This window comes from Ovis canadensis, chromosome 11 (assembly GCF_042477335.2).
Source record: "Ovis canadensis isolate MfBH-ARS-UI-01 breed Bighorn chromosome 11, ARS-UI_OviCan_v2, whole genome shotgun sequence".
NCBI lineage: Eukaryota > Metazoa > Chordata > Mammalia > Artiodactyla > Bovidae > Ovis > Ovis canadensis.
In genome coordinates this window covers 55,998,895-56,021,312 of record NC_091255.1, presented here as the reverse complement: position 1 = coordinate 56,021,312, position 22,418 = coordinate 55,998,895, and the positions used below count along the sequence as shown (strand labels likewise).

The following is a 22,418-nucleotide window of genomic DNA, read 5'->3' as shown; positions in this document are numbered from 1 at the left end:
GACTGTGAAGAAGGCTGAGCGCTGAAGAATTGATGCTTTTGAACTGTGGTGTTGGAGAAGACTCCTGAGAGTCCCTTGGACTGCAAGGAGATCCACCCAGTCCATTCTGAAGGAGATCAGCCCTGGGTGTTCTTTGGAAGGAATGATGCTAAAGCTGAAACTCCAGTACTCTGGCGACCTCATGTGAAGAGTTGACTCACTGGAAAAGACTCTGATGCTGGGAGGGATTGGGGGCCAGGGGAGAAGGGGCCGACAGAGGATGAGATGGCTGGATGGCATTACTGACTTGATGGACGTTAGTCTGAGTGAACTCCGGGAGTTGGTGATGGACAGGAGGCCTGGCGTGCTGCAATTCATGGGGTTGCGAAGAGTTGGACACAACTGAGCGACTGAACTGAATGTTATGTTTCCTAAAGTTTTTAAACATGTATCTTTACATACTACAAGTTTTATTTTGTTTCTATTATTTCAGTTTAAACTATTTTCTAATATCTTGTGATTCTCCAACCTAAAGGCTACTTAGGAGTATAGTAATATCCAAATACTTGGGGATTTTGATTTTCTATATGTTATCTTTTAGCTATCATTTTCTAAGTTATTTTATAATCGTTTAATTCTACTAAAGTAGTGAAAGAAAAAGTTGCTCAGTTGTGTTCGACTCTTTGAGACCCCATGGACTATACAGTCCATGGTATTCTCCAGGCCAGAATACTGGTTTGGGTAGCCTTTCCCTTCTCCAGGGGATCTTTCCAACCCAGGGATCAAACCCAGGTCTCCCACATAGCAGGAGGATTCTTTACCAGCTGAACCACAAGGGATGCCCCAAAATACTGGAGTGGGTAGCCTATCCCTTCTCCAGCGCATCTTCCTGACCCAGAAATTGAACTGGAGTCTCCTGCGTTGAGGGTGGATTCTTTATCAACTGAGCTATCGGGGAAGGCCTACATCTGTCAAGATCTGGTCTATGAATCAGAATATTGTAAATTTGCTAAATAATCCATGTGTATCTGAAAACAATGTGCATTCTGCAATTTAGGGGTATGGTGCTTTTATACACACACGCACACACACACGTTTGTTGGTTTATTTAGTTATTTCCTCATTCATTCAATAAAGGAATCAAAACCTTGAAATGGCTTTTTAAACTAACAGGTGTTCCATAAACTGAAGAAATACAGTGATTATGGAAAATGAAGTTATATTCCAGGCCTGAAAAGGCACTTGACACTTGGGATCATTGTTTTGACAAGACCCACATCCATGCCCTGCAACATTTTTTCTTTCCTGGTTATAATAGGCCGATTCATCCCATGTTTCAATAGGTTGACGGGAAGCAGTTTACCTGATTTTCATCCTGTACTTCCATGCTGTATTGGTCACCTGGCTCAACTTCCGTGACTTTCTCCCCAAGGAGGAAACCCAGACGAGTCATGAGTGTGTTTGCTGCCTCATCTACAGACGGAGGGGGACCAAGATCCTGTTCAGCATCACCTGCAACAGGAAGACATTGAAACACCTGAATCTTTCAAAATAAAATGGCCAGTTTCACAACTATTTTTACATTCTGTTTGGTCATTTCCTTTGTTTTCACATTCTAAATCCAAAATTACGAGGTCCCTGACCAGAAGCTTATTTTTCCACTGTTACATATTACAATTGACAGTCTACTCAGAATTCTCAATATATTTACTTGAAACCCTTGAGTTTGAGAGAATGTTTTTGTAACTCACTCAAAAGAAGTTTCCCATTTCTGTGGCAGTTGGCTTTCCAATACAAGTCCTAGTCTTGGGATCTAGCTCCTGGCCACAATCACTGCCTTCATTCAGGTTCTTTTATCTTTTTTTCCTTAGTTTGTGTAAATATTCTTTTTTATTTTAAAAGCAGTTCAAACTTACAAAAAAGTTTCAAGAATAGTACAAAGAACAATTTTTTTCCCCTTAATCCCTTTAAAATATAGACATGCTACCCCATCAGGCCCAGATAGTATGCATTTTCTATGAACAAGGACATTTTCTTACATAACCACAATACCAACAGAGAAATCAGGAACCTAACATTTTACATTGTGATCTCATGCACAGACCCCATTTAAGTTTTGATATTTATCCAGTAATGTCATTTCTAGCAAAAAGATCCAATTCAGGATTAAGCAATGCATTTAGCTCTCAGTTTTCTTTGACTCTCTCAATCTTGAAAAGTTCCTCAGTCTTGTCTTAACTTTCACAACCTTGACACTTTTGAAGATTGTAAGTAAGATATTTTGTACCATGTCCCTCAATTTCAAATTTTCTCACGGTATCTCATGATTTAATTCAGGGTAAGCATTTTTGGCAGCACTTTCACAAAATTAACGCTGTGTTAATTTGGATCACTTGGTTATGGTAGTGTCTGCCAGGTTTTTTTCACTCTAAAATTATGCAATTTCTCTTTGTAATTAATAAATGTTTTGTGGGGGGATACTTTGAGAATATATACACATTCCATTCCTCACCAAATTTTGAAATTAAAAAAATTTTTGATAAAAATACATGTAACAATATTCGTCATTTTAACCATTTTTAAGCATACAATTCAGTGGCAATAAGTGCACTCACAACATCGTGCAACCATCTCCATTTTCAGAATTGCTTAATCACCCCCCAGAGAAACTGCATCCACTAAACAAAACTTCCCAAGCCTAGTAACCTCTATTCTACTTCCTGTTTCTAGGAATTTGTCTATTCTAGGCACCTCATATAAGTGGAATCATACAATATTCGTCCTTTTATGTCTAGCTTATCTCACTTTGCACATTTTCAAGGTTCATTCATGTTATAGCATGTATCAGAATTTCACGCCTTGTCATGGCTAAATTATATTCTATTTTATGTACCCATTTATTTAGTCATCTGTCCATCACATTGGACACTTAAGTTGTTTCCATGTACTAGATATGAATAACAATCGTATGAACACTGGCATACAACAGCAGTTTGAATCTCTCCTCAATAAACTTCTGCCCACTATTTTCGGCATCCATTAATGTTTCCCAGTTAAATTAATTACTATCATGCTTGCCAAATAGTTATTTTTCTAAATTCATCACTCTTTTACAGTTTAGTTTCTCTTCCTTTATCTATGTGTCTATGTACCTACCTATCTGAACTCAAAGACTCCTATTTTACTCAATGAGTTATAATCTGGTACTGCTATAATTTATTTTATTGCACAAATCATCCCAGAGCAAATCTTTTCAATTTGGCTCCTGTAGCCTTCTAACATATCCCTGTCATTTCCTGAGTACCTCTTTGCTTTCTGTCACAAGATGTTGCAGGTTATCATCTCTGCCCTAGCCCTTGAATCAGTCCTTTTTTCCAAGAAAGCCCAATTTTTTTTAAGAGGGTAAACATATTTAGAATATCAGATATGCTCATCAGATGAGGATGTCACTGCCCTGCAGGTCCACCACATGGGCAAAGTTAGACAGTTATGTTCATACATATATGCATACACACAGCTCTATATTCATTTTAATCTGTAAATCCATATATAAACACCCCCCCCCCAAAAGTTCACAGATGAGACCTAATTCAATACCACAGGGTTAAATCTGAATTTCTTCCTTTCCAAGGTTGTAACTTTTCTGCAACAGTGAAAAACCTGATCTTCATTTTCCTTACTTATTTAATCTATTCTCCTTGCATGTAACAAACCTCACTGCTGCTCACTGCTACCCTGCATACAGGTGCTCTACTCACTCTGGTTGGGTTCCTGCCCTGAACTATCACTTTCCCAGTCAGGTCAATTTTTCAAAACTGATGTATAATTCATATACCATAAGCTCTTCCCCCGTAAGAGTATACAGCTCAGTGGCTTTAGTATATTCATAAGTTTATCACCACTCTAATTCCTGAACATTTTCATCACTCCAAAAAGAAACCCACTCAGGTTCACTTTTTTAACCTGAAATTTAGACCCCTAAATTTTTTGATCTCTGGCTTTCACTGTAATCTTCTATTTCCAGTCTGCTACCTTCTTTTGATACAATTAGTTTTTAAGCTTCTGTATTTAGGCTATTTTTCAGGGGTTACCAACTACAGATATTGCTCTTTTTGAGACCTTTTCACTGAGGGCTGCTGAACAAAGTCAATATGAGGATCTTCCTTAGTCTCATCATCAAAATAAATTTATTTCCAAATAAAGAATTTACAGAAATTTACAGATATAAAGAAGAGCCAGGGGACAAGATGATCTATTTCATAAAATGTGATGCAGAACTAATTTACCTAAACTGAATTTATCTGTTTACATTAACTTGATTCATTGTCAACATTTTTTCAGATTTTGTTTTATGCTCAAGTATATTTATAACAATTCACGGTAGCACATATCCCATATATGGTATTACCGAAATTGTTTTTTTTTTTTTTTCTTGCTATCCTTTCACCATAGCAAGCGTTAACTATAGTGTCATATGGTTTGATACTAAAGCACAAAAGCTTAATTTCTTTGGATAGTCTGTGTTACACATTAAATTACTCCAAATGGCAAGAAAATGAGATTATCTAGCCCCAAAAGTCCATGGGGACTGTAGCCCGCCAAGCTACTCTATGCATGGGATCTTCCATGCAAAAATACTAGAGTGGGTTGCCATTTCATCGGACCCCAGGATCGAACCTATGTCCCCTGTGTCTCCTAAATTGGCAGGCAGTTCTTTTACCACTGAGCCACCTGGGAAGCCCCACATTTTTGTATAGCATTACTGAACTCAAAGTGTGGAAAATCTATACAGAATTCTTATTGGATTTATGTCAGAGTAGAAAAACGGGATCTATATTCCCTTCTCCACTTCCTCTCCAAGAAATAACAAAAATGGATTTCTCTGCCACAGAACAGAAAGATATCCCTGGGGCTTTATCACCTCTATAACATCCAACATTATAGACAGTTCCTTCTCTTTCTGCCTCTGCCCAACAAAGGTACTCTAACAAAATCTCAGGAAAAAGTTGTTATATATGCAAATACATCTTTGAAACAAGTACCCTAAATCTAAAAAATAACACAAATGAATGTATATAAAAAATAGTAACAGACTTACAGAGAGAGAAAACAAACCTGTGGTTATCAAAGGGGCGAGAGAAGGAAGGAGGGATAAATCAGGGGTATTGGATTAGCAGATACAAACTACATGTAAAACAGATAAGCAACAGGATATACTGTTCAGCACAGGGAATTACACCCATTTTCTTATAATAATCTTTAATGGAATATAATCTGCAAAAATAATCACTATGTAGTAAACCTGAAACTAACACAATATTGTAAGTGAAATATACTTCAATAAAAACAAACAAATCCCCTCTCTTCATTCAAGCAAATTTCCACCTTTGAACTCTTACTAGAAAGAATTTTTCATTTTGTGACTATAGTGTGTGGAATTTCTAAACTACTAAGTCATCTATTTAATATTATTAAAATTTATCAAAGCCTACTACAATAACAAGAATACTTATAGTACATGAAATCAAAAGTAAACAGATTATGGGTAAAACGCTAAAAGTTATTTTGAAGATATAATAAAATGCAAAAGTCCCTGACCTCTTTAGATTTCACAACATACTACTACACTACATACAAATGGCAGGCAGAGACTATAATTACATTATCATTTCATGCATTATTCACAAAAGTCCAAATGTTACTCACTTAAGAAAGAGGCCAGCAGAAAAATAAACCAAATTCTTCCTTTTTCTTCTAGGCTCTTTTACTCATGTTACAGTTATTTTTACTATGTCGCTCAAGTATCTTAATTGTTTTCCTAAATATTTCTTTTAAAGGACACTAATATTTATTATTTTGAAGAAGTCTCCAAGATCATATCCTTTACATCAAAGGATTGATCAGAGAAATGATATAGTGACCAGATTTTGCTGAAATTACTACAGAAAAAACGGGGAAGATATTGATAAAACAAGTTGTCAAAATTATTGAAGCTAGGAAGTTAGTACATAGCAGTGCATCATTCTATTCTCCATCACTGTGAATGTTTGGAACTTTGAGAAAAAATTATGCAGGGAAGTTTCTTTTAAATAACGTGAAAGTGAAGTCGCTCAGTCGTGTCCGACTCTTTGCAACCCCATGGACTATGGCCTACCAGGCTCCTCTGTCCATGGGATTTTCCAGGCAATAGTCCTGGAATGGATTGCCATTTCCTTCTCCAGGGGATCTTCCCAACCCAGGGATAGAACCCAGGTCTCCCACACTGTAGACAGACGCTCTACCGTCTGAGCCGCCTTAGTGATTCTCAACTGGTGACAATTCTGCCCCCAGGGAACATGTGGCAATGACCAGAGATATTTCTGGCTGTCACACTGTGGGGTGGGGTGTTGCTCCTGGCACCTGGTAGGTAGAGGCCAAGGATGCTGTTAACCATCCTACAATGCACAAGACATCTCCCCACAACAAAGGATTATCGAGCCCTGAAAGTCATTAAATAGTATTAAGGTTGAAAAACCCTGAAACAGCTCGAATCACCTTATCCTTTGTTGTTGTTCAGCTGTCAGGTCATGTCTGACTCTTTGCAACCCCTTATCCTTTTAGAAATCTATCAAATTGAATGAACTCAACATAGCAGGAAAACAAGTGCCCAACCTGTTACTTCTGAGGATTCTTATTAGTAAAATTGCTTCAATTTCCAACTACTATGCATGTTTACCCTTTGGACCATTTCCTTCCTGAGTGTAGGGTCTGTTTTCTGCACTACTGCATTCTGCCATCGTCTTTTCAGTCTTCAATGAGCCTTAGTCTTATGGTGCATGGTGTGTGCATGCATGCTCCACTGCTCAGTCACGTTAAACTCTTGGCGACCCCATGGACTACAGCCCACTGGGTTTCTCTGTCTATGGAGAGGGTTGCCATTTCCTTCTCCAGGGATCACCCTGATCCAGGGATTGAACACGGGTCTCATGCAATGGCAGGAGGATTCTTTACTACTAAGTGACCTGGGAAGCCAATGGTGCATGGACAGGACTTTACTGGTGTTATATTGTATATGTCAAGGGTGGGGGATTATATCATGACACAGAACGAGTAAGTGAAACTAAAAATATATCTCAGTTTTTCAGATTATCTTTTTAAAATTATAACAACATCCAGCACATATGGGGATTAGTTTATATGCCAGATACTGTTTCTAAGCATTTTATATACATTAACTCATTTAATGGTCATAACAACCCTATGAGGTAGGCAGTCTTATCCCCATTTTATGGATAAGGAAAGTGAATCACAGAGAGTTGAATAACTTGCCAAAATTTGAAAACTATTAAGTAACTGAACTAGGAAATCTGGATCTAGGCCTCAGGCTCTTAATCCCTAAGCTCTACTGTCATCCTTGATTCCAGCCTCTCGTAATGTTGCTAGGTATCATTTCCTACCTCCCCTCTGCCGAGCGTATTTGTTCAAGATTCTCTAAATTCCTCTGAAATTGTCATACCAAATATCTTATCTGTCTTTCTGTCTCATCCATGACCATTCAGGCAACGTGCAGAATGTGTCCTCTTCCTAACATCTGGTTTAGACATGTTTATACCCAATGAAGGTATGAGTCTAAACAGAGATAGCACTTTCTTCGAGTGGGATCCTAGTGTGACTTCTTCAGTAACAATGAACTTGGAATATGATACACAAAACAAGATGGCTGGTAGTTTGTTGAAAAATAATCACTATAAGACACTATTATACACAAAATAAACCATATATCATTTATACATTTTGTTGACTAAAGCTACTGAAATTTATCTTGGCTATTTGGAAGCAGTGTGTTTATGCAATAGGCTTTGATTGAATGAGGAAGACAGCACCTTAAAACTAAATATTCTAACATTTACATGGATATGGAAAGGTCTGGGGATAGTAAAGAAAATGTGAAGAAGAATGACTGCTATTACTTAACATCAAGATTTAATCTAATGCTAAAATAATTATGAGAGAGTATGAATGGTACAAGCATAGACCAAAAGACAAGGAGAACAGGATAAAAAATCCAGAACTATATCTATATAAGTGGAGTCACCTTATTTAGGACAGAAATGCCACTGCAATTGTTTAGTAAGAGAATGGCATTTTCTCTCTTTTTTTTATTTTTATGAGTATGCTACATTTTACTTGCAGTGGGTAATATGAAATTTGACAACAATGGCACATTTGACAATAAAGACTATAAAGCAATATCTTCTGGACATTAACATAAAGAGATGGTGCCCAGCTACTATGAAGAATCTTTACGTACAATGATGAAACAATAAACAAATACATAAGTATACATCTCTATCCCTTACTCCAAATCTTCATTGATAAAACAATGTGCTTCAAGTAGACCCATTAATTTTGTAATATGTGTTTTAACTAAATTGCATATATAGACAAAAATCTCACCAAAAATATTAACACAGGGCCTCATACATTACAGGGTGACCCTGAGAGAATGGCATTTTCAATAATTGGTGATGGATCTCTATGTCAGAATAAACATGAAACCTGTCCTACCTCATCCCATACACAAAAATCAATTCCAGGTGGAGTACAGACCCAAATACAAAAGAGAATACATTTTCTGGAAGGTAGCCTAAGAGAATATCTTCATGAACTAGGACTAGGCAAATACTTCTCAAGTAAGACACAAAAGGCACTAACCCACAAAAGAAAAAGACAGGTAAGTTTATTAATAAGGAAAACTTCTGTTCACCAAAGATTCCACTGAAACAGTAAAAAGGCAAGTCACAAAGTGGGAAAAATATCTTTAACTCAATCTTGCCTGTTACTCCAGGTATCTCTTGACTTCCTATTTTTGCATTCCAGTCCCCCATGATGAAAAGGACTTCTCTTTTTGGTGTTAGTTCTAGAAGGTCTTGCAGGTCTTCATAGAACAGTTCAGCTTCTTCAGCATTAGTGGTTGGGGCATACACTTGGATTACTGTGATACTGAATGGTTTGCCTTGGAAATGAACAGAGATCATTCTGTTGTTTTTGAGATTGCACTCAAGTACTGGATTACAGACTCCTGTGTTGACTATGAGGGCTACTCCATTTCTTCTAAGAGATTCTTGCCCTCAGTATTAGACATAAGAGAAAAGGAAAGATATATCTATCTGAATGCAGAGTTCCAAAGAATAGCAAGGAGAGATAATAAAGCCTTCCTCAGTGATCAATGCAAAGAAACAGAGGAAAACAATATAATGGGAAAGACTAGTGATCTCCTCAAGAGAATCAGAGATATCAAGGGAACATTTCACGCAAAAATGGGCACAATAAAGGAAAGAAATGGTATGGACCTAACAGAAGCAGAAGATATTAAGAAGAGCTGGCAAGAATCCACAGAAGAACTATATAAAAATGATCTTCATGACCCAGATAACCATGATGATGTGATCACTCACATAGAGCCAGACATCCTGGAATGTGAAGTGGGCTTTAGGAAGCATCACTACAAATAAAGCTAGTGGAGGTGATAGAATTCCACTTGAGCTATTTCAAATCCTAAAAGATGATGCTGTGAAAGTGCTGCACTTAATAAGCAAATTTGGAAAACCCAGCAGTGGCCATATGCCTGAAAAAGGTCAGTTTTCATTCCAATCCCAAAGAAAGGCAATGCCAAAGAATGTTCAAACTACTGCACAATTACACTCATCTCACATGCTAGCAAAGTAATGCTCAATATTTTCCAAGCCAGGCTTCAACAGCACATGAACTGAGAACTTCCAGAAGTTCAAGCTGGATTTTAAAAAGGCAGAGGAACCAGAGATCAAATTGCCAACATCCACTGGGTCATCAAAACAGCAAGAGAGTTCCAGAAAAACATCTACTTCTGCTTTATTGACTACACCAAAGTCTCTGACTGTATGGATCACAATAAACTGTGGAAAATTCTTCAAGAGATGGGAATACCAGACCACCTGACCTGCCTCCTGAGAAATCTGTATGCAGGTCAAGAAGCAACAGTTAGAGCTGGACATGGAGCAATGGACTGGTTCCAAATTGGGAAAGGAGCACGTCAAGGACGTATATTGTCACCCTGCTTACTTATATGCAGAGTACATCATGTGAAATGCCGGGCTGGATGAAGCACAAGCTGGAATCAAGTCTGCCAAGAGAAATGTCAATAACCTCAGATACGCAGATGACACCACCCTTATGGTGGAAAGCTAAGAAGAACTAAAAAGCCTCTTGATGAAAGTGAAAGAGGAGAGTGAAACAGTTGGCTTAAAACTCAACATTCAGAAAACTAAGACCACGGTATCCAGTCCCATCACTTCATGGCAAATAGATGGGGAAACAATGGAAACAGTGAGAGACTTTATTTTGTTGGGCTCCAAAATCACTGCAGATGGTGATTGCAGCCATGAAATTCAAAGACGTTTGCTCCTTGGAAGAAAAGCTATGACCAACCTAGACAGCATATGAAAAGCAGAGACATTACTTTGTTAACAAAGGTCCATCTAGTTAAAGCTATGGTTTTTCCAGTAATCATGTATGGATGTGAGAGTTGGATTACACAGCAAGCTGAGTGCTGTAGAATTGATGCTTATAAACTGGGATGTTGGAGAAGACTCTTGAGAGTCCCTTGGACTGCAAGGAGATCAAACCAATCAATCCTAAAGGAAGTCAGTCGTGAATATTCACTGGAAGGACTGAAGCTGAAGCTCCAATACTCTGGCCACCTGATGGGAAGAACTGACTCATTTGAAAAGACCCTGATGCTGGGAAAGACTGAACGCCAGAGAAGGGGACAACAGAGGATGAGATGGTTGGATGTTATCACCGAGTCGATGGACAGGAGTTTGAGCAAGCTCCGGGAGTTGGTGATGGACAGGGAAGCCTGGCATGCCACTGTCCATGAGGTTGCAAAGAGCTGGACATGACTGAGTGACTGAAGTGAATATGGGGCAAAAGGACAGTTAACTTGTTTTTCTGGCATGAATGTAAATTGGTAGCATAAAATTCGGAAAAAAAATTAGATGGAATATATTGAAACCCCATGACCCAGCAAGTCCACTACTAGGTATATAACAAAATGAAAAGTAAACACAGGGGCTTTGAAATAGATGTGGCAAACATTCATAAAATTGTTCATAACAGCCAAAGTTGAAAATGCCCATCAATAGTAGACATACAATGAAACACGACAGCAATAAAAGAGAATCTCATAAAGATACAATTAAACAAAAGAAGAGAGGCTCAAAAGAGTATAGGTTAAATGTTTTCATTTATGTAAAGTTTGGAAACTGCTAAAGGAAATAAATGATAATGCAGTCAGATTAAAGGTCACACTTACATGGAGTGGAATACTGTGCAGAGGAAGCATGAGAAAAGCTTCTGAGGTGCTGGGAACGTTCTGTGTCTGTGGTTATACAGGCGTTCATGTCATATAATTTCACAGAGATGCATAATTATTATCTGAATTGTTGTTCAGTCATTCAGTCGTGTCCTCTTCGGTGCAACCCCATGGACTGCAGCACACCAAGCTTCCCTGTCATTTAATACCTCCCGGAGTTTGCTCAAACTCATGTTCACTGAGTCGATGAAGTCATCCAACCATCTTGTCCTCTGTCATCCCCTTCTCCTGTCCTCAATCTTTCCCAGCATCAGAGTCTTTTCCAATGAATTGTCTCTCTGATATCGTTCTGTATTTACGTTATATTTTAACTTTTAAATATGATAGAAAATGTACTCAGGTCATAGGACACTGGGTTTGAGAATGAAACGATAATCACAATACTTTTTTTTCCTTCAAGAAAGAAATCTAAAACTACTGAAAAACTAAATGCTATATATAGTTAAAATTTGTATAAAAAATTACCTCACCATTCCTCTCTTACGTTGTTTTTGTTTTAGTCATTAAGTCGTGTCCAACTCTTTTGTGACCCCATGGACTGTAGCCTGCCAGGCTGCTCTGTCCATGGGATTTCCCAGGCAAGAATACTTGAGTGGGCTGCCATTTCCTTCTCCCCCTCTCTTATACCAGTTAACAACTTAAAGTGGAAAAATGACATAAGGATAGAAAGAAGCCAATATATACAAGAACTACTCTGTAAATTAAAGGAATAGTGAGTTGAGAGATAAACAATTACACTTGTTCTTGAAGGATGGAGGAGGAAAAAGAGGAGAGTAGGTTTTTTCAGGAGGTCATACTTGAAAGACTGATTTGATTTCTTAACAACAGAGTGAGGGAAAAAGAGAAGAGGGAACAATTTTCAGATTCAAGTTCTGTATGACTTACCAGTTCAACACAAAGACAGAACTCCAAGATCAAAACTGAAAATACAGCATATTTAGCATTGTTTTAAAAGAATGTTGTATTTCTGTACCAGTAGTAATAACAGTAACTTATTGAGATATTACTCTCTGGTACTTTTCCAAGTGCTTGCTTCCCTGGTGGCTCAAAGGTTAAAGCGCCTGCCTGCAATGCGGGAGACCTGGGTTCGATCCTTGGGTCGGAAAGATCCCCTGGAGGAGGAAATGGCAACCCACTCCAGTATTCTTGCCTGGAGAATCCCATGGACAGAGGAGCCTGGAGGGCTACAGTCTACGGGGTCGCAAAGAGTCGGACATGACTGAGCGACTTTCACTTTCACTTACATATATTAAATCATTTAATCTTCACAACATTCCTTATCTTACAGATAGTAAAAGTGAGGCACACAAAGACTAAGTTTTTGCTTGACCCTGGTTACAGAGTTAAGAGTGTGTGTTAGTCGCTCAGTCATGTCCAACTCTTTATGACTCCACGGACTTGTAGCCCACAGGCACTTCTTGTCCATGGAATTCTCCACACAAGAATAGTAGAATACTGGAGGGGGTAGCCATTCCCTTTTCAAGAGTCAGGCATGAAAATGAAAAAGTGAAAGTCGCTCAGAGGTGTCTGACTCTTTGCGACCCCATGGACTGTAGCCAGGCAGGTTCCTTTGCCCATGGAATTCTCCAGGCCAAAATACTGGAGTAGGTAGCCTTTCCCTTCTCCAGGGGATCTTCCCAACTCAGGGATGGAACCCAGGTCTCCTGCATTGGAGGCGGATTCTTAACCATCTGAGCCATAAGGGAAGCCCAAGAATACTGGAGTGGGTAGACTAACCCTTTTCCAGCAGATCTTCCCAACTCAGAAATTGAACTGGAGTCTCCTGCATTGCAGATGGATTCTTTACCAGCTGAGCTATGTAGTGACAGTCAGTTTTGAAGTACAGGCTGCCTGGCTGTTGGACTCATTATGTGGCTAGGAAATATGTGAGTATTAAGTACAAATTGTTTAAATGGTTATCTTATTAATGGTATCCAGCAGAATAACTTCCACAGACAATATAGGAAAGCAAGAATTAATTCAATAAATATTTACTAAGTACCTTCTGTGTGTCTAGCACTGTGTGAGGTACTAGATATACATTTATGGACAATGGACACAGTCCCTATCCTTAAGGAGCTTATAGTCTCGTGTGGAAAAGAAGAAAGTAATTTGATTTAATCATAGTAATTTAAATGCTGAGAAATATAATGCAGGCAAAAACCAGGATGCTGCAAAAAAGCAAGTGGTAAATATTTCAGAATATTCTGGTGTTTATTTTTCTGGATGACGTGAATTTTCTTTTCAGAGGTGGTTTAAACTTCACAACATCTGCAAAAAGTCCCTTCGACTAAAAGTTCTCAAACTGCAGAGGGATTAAACGATGACTTAAACTGTGCCAAGAAATGAATGTCTAATAGCTAATGTATCCAAATTGCTAATCTGTATTCCTAACATGGCAGGCTACACACAGAATAGTTCCACAGACTTTTAATTCTCAGCATTCTCTTAGCATTTTCTCATCGGGCTGTTTACATTTTCCTTTATGATCTGTTAATTATAAACTGCTTGTTCTCATCTATTTCAAGACTCAGAAATTTGTACCACATTTAATCAAATAAAGAAACCCATGCTTTCTCTCTAACAGAGTTACAAAACCTATGATTAGCTTAGCCCAACTGCCAAAGTAAACCTGGTCATGTTTTCATTTCCTAGCTCTTAAATGGTAACCTAAATTTTTTCTTTTCTGATGAAACTGGAAGTGAGTTACTGATATTCTGATGAATACTAGAAACTGGTGACTGATAAATAGTGGCTGCTATCTGTCACAGTAAGCTCTAGAGCTGACATGGAACTCTTCCACATCTTCCCCAAACTGACCTCCTAATTTTTAAAGTCACTGCCTACCAGTGATCAACAATAAAAGCAATGCCTGGGTTTCCCTGGTAGTTCACTAATCAAGAATCCATCTTCTGATGACATGATTCCATAGAAAACCCTCAAGATGCCACTAGAAAATTACTATCAATGAATATAGTAAAGCTGTAGGATATAAAATTAATACACAGAAATCCCTTGCATTCGTATACAACAACAATGAAAAATCAGAAAGAGAAATCAAGGAAACAATCCCATCACCACTGCAACAAAAAGAATAAAATACTTAGGAATAAATTTACCTAAAGAAACAAAAGACCTGTATATAGAAAACTATAAAACACTGGTGAAAGAAATAAAAGATGACACAAATAGATAGAGAAGTATACCACGTTCACAGATTGGAAGAATCAATATAGTGAAAATCCGTATACTACCCAAAGCAATCTATAGATTCAATACAAACCTTATCAAACTACCAATCACATTTTTCACAGAACTAGAACACATCATTTCACAATTTGTATAGAAACACAAAAAACCTCAAATAGCCAAAGCAATCCTGAGAAAGAGGAATGGAATTGGAGGAATCAACCTTCCTGACTTCAGACTATACTACAAAGCTACAGTCATCAAGACAGAATGGTACTGGCACAAAAACAGAAATATAGATCAATGGAACAAAATAGAAAGTCCAGAGGTAAATCCATGCACCTATGGACACCTTATATTTGACAAAGGAGGCAAAAATATACAAGGAGAAAACACAGTCTCTTCAACAAGTAGCGCTGGGAAAAATGGTTAACCACATATAAAAGAATGAAACTTGAATGCTTTCTAACACCATACACAAAAATAAACTCAAAATGGATTTAAAGACTTAAATATAAGACCAGAAACTATAAAACTCTTAAGAGGAAAACAGAGGCAGAATACTCCGACATAAATCACAGCAAAATCCTCAATGACCACCTCCCACAGTAATGGGAATAAAACAAAAATAAATAAATGGGACTTAAAAGCTTTTGCACAACAAAGGAAACTAGAAGCCAGGTGAAAGGACAGCCTTCAGAATGGGAGAAAATAATAGCAAACAAAACAACTGACAAAGAATTAATCTCCAAAATATACAAGCAGCTCATGCAGCTGAATACCAGAAAAATGAACAACCCAATCAAAATTGGGCAAAAGAACTAAACAGATATTTCTCCAAATAAGACATACAGATTGCTAATAAACACATGAAAAGATGCTCAACAATACTCATTATCAGAGAAATGCAAATCTAAACCATAATGACATAGAATCTCACACTGATCAGAATGGACATCATCAAAAAGTCTACAAACAATAAATTCCGGAGAGGGTATGGAGAAAAGGGAACTCTTTTACACTGCTGGTGGGAATGCAAACCGGTACAGCCACTATGAAGAACAGTGTGGAGACTCCTTAAAAAACTGGGAATAGAAATGCCATATGAACCAGCAGAGCCACTGGTGGGCATACACACTAAGAAAACCAGAACTGAAAGAGACACATGCATCCCAATGTTCACTGCGACACTATTTACAATAGCTAGGACATGGAAGCAACCTAGATGTCCATCGGCAGAAGAAAGGATAAGGAAGTTGTGGTACATATATACAATGGAATATTACTCAGCTTAAAAAAAAAGGAACACATTTGAGTCCGTTCTAATGAGGTGGATAAAACTGGAGCCTATCACACAGAAAGAGAAACACAGATGCCGTATAATAACATATATGGAATTGAGAAAGACGGTAATGATAATCCTACATGCAGGGCAGCAAAAGAGACACAGATGTAAAGAACAGACTTTTGGACTCTGTAGGAGAAGGCGAGGGTGGGATGATTTGAGAGACTAGCATGAAACATGCATATTACCATATGTAAAACAGATGACCAGTGCAAGTATGATGCATAAAGCAGAGCACCCAAAGCCAGTGCTCTGAGACAACCCAGGGGGATAAGGTGAGGAGGGAGGTGGGGAGGGAGGTAAAGGCGGGTACAGGATGGGGGGGGGGGGACACATGTATACCCGTGGCTGATTCATGTCAATGTATGGCAAAACCGCCACAATACTGTAAAGTAATTATCTTCCAATTGAAATAAGTAAAACAATAGACTAAAAAACCCCCCCAAAACCCCAATAAAAAACCCAGGAAAAAAAAAGCACTGATGAAGGTAAAAAAAAGAATCCATCTGTCAATGCAGGAGACATGGGTCCGAGAATGGGTCCAATCCCTGGTCCGAGAAGATTCTACAAGCAGCTGACAACTAAGCCCACCTTTGTGTGGATATATATTTTAATTTCTCTAGGACAAATACAAAGGTGTATAATGGCTGGGTTATAAAGTTTAAAAGTTTAACTTCTTAAGAAATCGCTTGTTTCCAAAGTGACTGTTCAGTTCATACTCTCAAGTAGTATGTAAGAGTTCTAGTTTCTCTATATCCTCACCAATGCTTGCTATTGTGAGACACTTTGATTTTAGCCATACCAAGGGTGTACAGCGGTATTTCAAGGTTTCACTTTGCATTTCTCTGATGACTAATGCTCCTTGGAAGAAAAGCTATGACCAACCCAGACAGCATATTAAATAGCAGAGACATTACTTTGCCAACAAAGGTCTGTCTAGTCAAAGCTATGGTTTTTCCAGTAGTCATGTATGGATGTGAGAGTTGGACTATAAAGAAAGCTGAGAGCTGAAGATGAATTGTGGTGCTAGAGAAGACTCTTGAGAGTCCCTTGGACTGCACGGAGATCCAACCAGTCCATCCTAAAGGAGATCAGTTCTGAATATTGACTGAAAGGATTGATGCTGAAGCTGAAACTCCAACACTCTGGCCACCTGAGGCGAAGAACTGACTCATTGGAAAAGACCCTGATACTGGGAAAAATTGAAAGTGGGAGGACAAGGGGACGACAGAGGATGAGATGGCTGGATGGCATCACCGACTCAATGGACATGAGTTTGAGTAAACTCCAGGAATTGATGATGGACAGGGAAGCCTGGGGTGCTGCAGTCCATGGGGTTGCAAAGAGTTGGACATGACTGAGCGACTAAACTGAACTGAACTGATGACTGATGATGTTGTACATCTTTTCATGTATTTACTGGCCCTTCTTACATCTTTTGTGATTTTCTCTTCAAATTTTTTATACTTAAAAAAAATTAAGATTCTTTTATTATTTGTAAGGATTCTTTATATTGGATACAAATCTGTCAGACATATGTATGCTAATATTTTCTCCCAATATATGGCTTGCCATTTCCTGTTATCAAGTGTCTTAAAGAGTAAAAGTTTTAAATTTAGATAAAGCCCAACTTTTAATTTTTTTTTTTATAACTCACACTTCTATCCTAGAAATTTTTGCCTACTCTAAGATTGCATGGATTTGCTCCTAGCTCTTACATTTAGGTCTATGGTACTATTTTTGTTAAATTTTTATTATTAAAAATTTATTGGAGTATAGCTGCTTTACAACATTGTGCTAGTTTCTACTGTACAGCAAAGTGAATCAGCTATACATACACTATAGGGGGTAAAAATATCCTCTAGGTCTATGGTACTTTAAGTGAACTTATGCTCATGGTAAGAGGTAAGGGTTGATGTTCATTTCCCTGACACCTTTACTGAAGAATAATGGAAGTCCTTTAACTTGGTTGTTCTTTTGAAAACTTGCTGTGGCCACTCTAGGTCACTTGATTGCTATAAAAATTTTAAAATCATGTAAATATCTACATTTGCAATCATTTAAACCTTATATATTTCTAAAAACACTTTTTCTTGGGGTTCCTTTAAATCAAAATAGCTATCTTAGCAATACTGAATCTTCTAATCCATAAATATGATATAGCTTTTCATTTATTTGGATCTTTGTGCTTTATTTACAACTTTCAGCGTACACATTTTATCAAATTTATCCCAATATATTTCATGATTTTTAATGTTACTGTAAATGAAGTTGTGCTTAGATTTACTTTTCTAACTGTTCTTTGCTAGAATATAGAAACACTGATTTGTATATAATGACCTTTCTGTCACCTCTTTTAAATTTACATAAGTGCATTTATATAAATGTTATTGGAAAAGTAGGCTGCAAGTACTAGTTGTGTGTTTGTGTATTACTCTGCTAGTATATAAACACATCCAGTAGTCATGTATGGATGTGAGAGTTGGACCATAAAGTAAGCTGAGTGCCAAATAATTGTTGTTTTTGAACTGTGGTGTTGGAGAAAACTCGACAGTCCCTTGGACTACAAGGAGATCAAACTAGTCAATCCTAAAGGAAATCAGTCCCGAATATTCATTGGAAGGACTGATGCTGAAGCTGAAGCTCTGATACTTTAGCCACCTGATGCAAAGAACTGACTCATTGGAACAAACCTTGATGCTGGGAAAGATTGAAGGAGGGAGGAGAAGGGGATGGAAGAAGATGAGATGGTTGGATGGCATCACCGACTTGATGGACACGAATCTGGGTAAGCTCTAGGAGTTGGTGATGGAACAGGGAAGCCTGGCGTGCTACAGTCCATGGGGTCGCAAAGAGTCGGACACAACTGAGTGACTGAATTGACTGATGCAATACAAAGGCAGTTAGGGAATTCCCTGGCGGTCCAGTGGTTGAGACTCCAAGCTTTCACTATTGAGGGTCTGGGTTTGATCCCTGATTAGGGAACTAGTTGTGACCGAGTGGTTAAGGTGATGGACTAGAAATCCTATGGGGTCTCCCTGCCCAGGTTCAAATCCTGCTGACTATGCATCCCTTTATGCTCCCTAGTGGCTCAGATGGTAAAGAATCCACCTGCAATGCAGGAGAGCTGGGTTCGATTCCTGGGTTGGGAAGATCCCCTGAAGGAGGGCGCCACAATCCACTTCAGTATTCTTGTCTGGAGAATCCCTGTGGACAGAGGAGCCTGCTGGGCTACAGTCCATGGGGTCACAAAGAGTTGGACAAGATTGAGCGACTAAGCACAGTCATCTTCCAGTGCTTCCTACAGACTACAGACAGACAGGGAACTAAGATCCCATAAGCTTCATGGTTTGGCCAAAAAATTAAGAAAATAAACAAACATTAACAAATAAAATAAAGGTAGTTAAGAGTTGGGGAGGGAATCTCCACATCCACACAGAACACTAATATATCAAGAAAGCTCATCAGAGGCTTGCTTTACACCAAATTTGGGAAGAACAATGATGAGACACTCAGGAATTAGGTAGTTTTGCGATTAGGATTCTTAAACAGGAAAGTCTGTGACTATTTCCTAAACTCCTCAGGCATGTCTCTAAATAAATACAGAAACTTGTTTTTGTTTTATGAGTTTCTAGGGAAAACAATTTGGGGTGGAAGAGAAGATGTCACTTACAATGTTTTTTGAACTTAACTCCAGGAACCTGGTTCTTACTTTAGTTGGGGATAAAAGAGGAGTGGAGGTAATATAAGATGGTAAGAAAATGACACTAATAAAAGAGCTATAAAACTAGGGGCACTGTAAAGAACTGAAGGGGTAAGTTAATTCTAATGTAGAAGTCTGACAGAAGCTGTAACACTGGTATACCAGAAAAGCGCCTTACCTAACACAGCATAGCTTCAGGGCCATGAGATGACTAAGTCAAAATCAATTAATGTGGAAAGTGATACATCACCCAGGCCTTAACAGACTCCAGAGCCATGTCAATATCTGCCTTTGCCACTGGGAGTGACAGGATGGCAGCTGCCACGTAAGTCACAAAGTGCAGATGAGAGAATGGCACAAGTGGCTGTCGAGAGGGAGGCTGAGACAAAGGCATAAGTGACCTGGATCAGGAAAAGAGATCACTTGCTCGGTGGAATGATAGCAGCTATGATGTTCCAGGTGAAATTCCATTTTAACTAACACAAATGCTATGTTGTTGTTCTCAAGACGTGTAAGGAATCTAATTCTATCCATTCGCTTGTTACATGCCTAATCTGAGTCTTATCAAAAAAGTATTTCTTTTGTGTGTTTTTGTTTATGTCCAAGCATGAAAGTCTTATATTAATATGTTCTAGGTCAGAATACCATAATTATGTTATGTGGGAAAAAAGGCATGGAAATAAAATGACAACCACCCAAACAAGAACAAGCAAAGCTTGTTTATTTGTTTATTTATTTATGTATCTAGAGCTTGCTATAGCATCAGTTACCATCACTTGCACCTGGCAGAGACTCAAAGGCAGGCAGTGGAGTGGAAAAGCTTTATAGGTGGATGAAAGGACAGGTTTCAGGTATGCTGATTGGAGGTACTTGGCACAGAGATGCTGAAGGTGGGTTAACTAGAAGTGGGCATCTTATATGACAGGTTCAGTTCAGTTCAGTTGCTCAGTCGTGTCCGACTCTTTGCGACCCCATGAATCGCAGCACGCCAGGCCTCCCTGTCCATCACCATCTCCCGGGATTCACTCAGACTCATGTCCATCGAGTCCATGATGCCATCCAGCCATCTCATCCTCGGTCGTCCCCTTCTCCTCCTGCCCCCAATCCCTCCCAGCATCAGAGTCTTTTCCAATGAGTCAACTCTTCGCATGAGGTGGCCAAAGTACTGGAGCTTCAGCTTTAGCATCATTCCTTCCAAAGAAATCCCAGGGCTGATCTCCTTCAGAATGGACTGGTTGGATCTCCTTGCAGTCCAAGGGACTCTTAAGAGTCTTCTCCAACACCACAGTTCAAAAGCATCAATTCTTCAGTGCTCAGCCTTCTTCACAGTTCAACTCTCACATTCATACATGACCACAGGAAAAACCATAGCCTTGACTAGACGGACCTTCGTCGGCAAAGTAATGTCTCTGCTTTTGAATATACTATCTAGGTTGGTCATAACTTTTCTTCCAAGGAGTAAGTGTCTTTTAATTTCATGGCTGCAGTCACCATCTGCAGTGATTTTGGAGCCCCCCAAAATAAAGTCTGACACTGTTTCCACTGTTTCCCCATCTATTTCCCATGAAGTGATGGGACCGGATGCCATGATCTTCGTTTTCTGAATGTTGAGCTTTAAGCCAACTTTTTCGCTCTCCTCTTTCACTTTCATCAAGAGGCTTTTTAGCTCCTCTTCACTTTCTGCAGGTTAAGTGTGCATATTTAGCTTTCTCTCATTAGTCTTAAGTTGGAAGTGAGGGCAAATACTAGGGAAACTGTCAGTTAAAGTCCAGTCCTGGTGATTTAGTTCCAGTTGTTACTGTTGTAGTTCCAGGGGTTACTGTTGGCTTCTTGGACTGGTTGTTTGAGATAGTAATCTTACTTCCTACAAGTCTGACTTGTAGATATAGGCTGTGTTCCTAGGCTATTTGCTGAAAGTTGGAGAATTCTATTTTTATAGACAGTCTGGTCATTTGTATATATACCCAGTTTCTCAAAGGATAGTGTTAAGTTTACTCATGTATTTATTTTCTTTTTCCTGACCTCTGAGGATAAATGGGTTCACCTGCCAATGCAGGAGACAAGGGTTTGGTTCCTGGTCGGGAAGATCCCCTCGAGTAGGAAATGACAGCCTGCTCCAGTATTCTTGCCTGAAAACTCCCATGGACAGAGGAGCCTGGTGGGCTACAGACCACAGAGCTGCAGAGTCGGACATGCCTGAGCAACTGAGTGCAAACACATGTGTCATGTTTAGCCAGCAGGATTTCCTGAAATTCTCATTCTTTGCTTTACACTGATTATGTTCTCAAATTACATTTATTACAGTTCACTTATAGCTGATTGATCTCAGTTGGCTGCCATGGCTGAACTCTGATCCAGTGAAGCTTTATGCCCCTTCCCTTATGCTAGTCACACTGGCAGGTAGTCTTCCTTCCATAGGAGGAGAAAGTTTATGAATTTAAAACAAACGGGATACTATACATTAAAAAAAAAACAACACTGAAAGAAATACCACTCCCCCTTTCTCAACATCATAGTGAAATTATGTTATAAGAACAGATAAGAAATCATGGTTCTGGTTTTTCAAGCATACAAAGCCCTCTGCAGTAAATTAGAAAGAGAAAAGACAGTTTTTAAAAAGAATATTTGAAAATATCACTATCTTAGTTGGGTATTTGTTTATATATTTTAAATAAGGCAGAAACCTCTTCTTCAGCCCAATGGTACTGCCTCTGCTGTCTCTCTTTCCTATTTTTTTTTCTTCCTTTCTTTTTGGGCTGTGCCACTTGGCTGGTCAGATCTTAGTTCCTCAACCAGGGACTGAACCCAGG

The 22,418-nt window shown here is 38.7% G+C and overlaps 1 protein-coding gene across 5 annotated transcripts in view; it reads right to left on the bottom strand.

Moving 5' to 3' along the window:
* TANC2 (tetratricopeptide repeat, ankyrin repeat and coiled-coil containing 2) overlaps nt 1–22,418 on the bottom strand; it is a 366,596-nt gene that overhangs the window by 146,512 nt on the left and 197,666 nt on the right. For all 5 annotated transcript variants that reach the window (XM_069541695.1, XM_069541696.1, XM_069541692.1 and 2 more), the window contains one exon: nt 1,343–1,491. In XM_069541695.1, the coding sequence (XP_069397796.1) occupies nt 1,343–1,491 (149 nt within the window). The remainder of the gene's footprint in view (nt 1–1,342; nt 1,492–22,418) is intronic.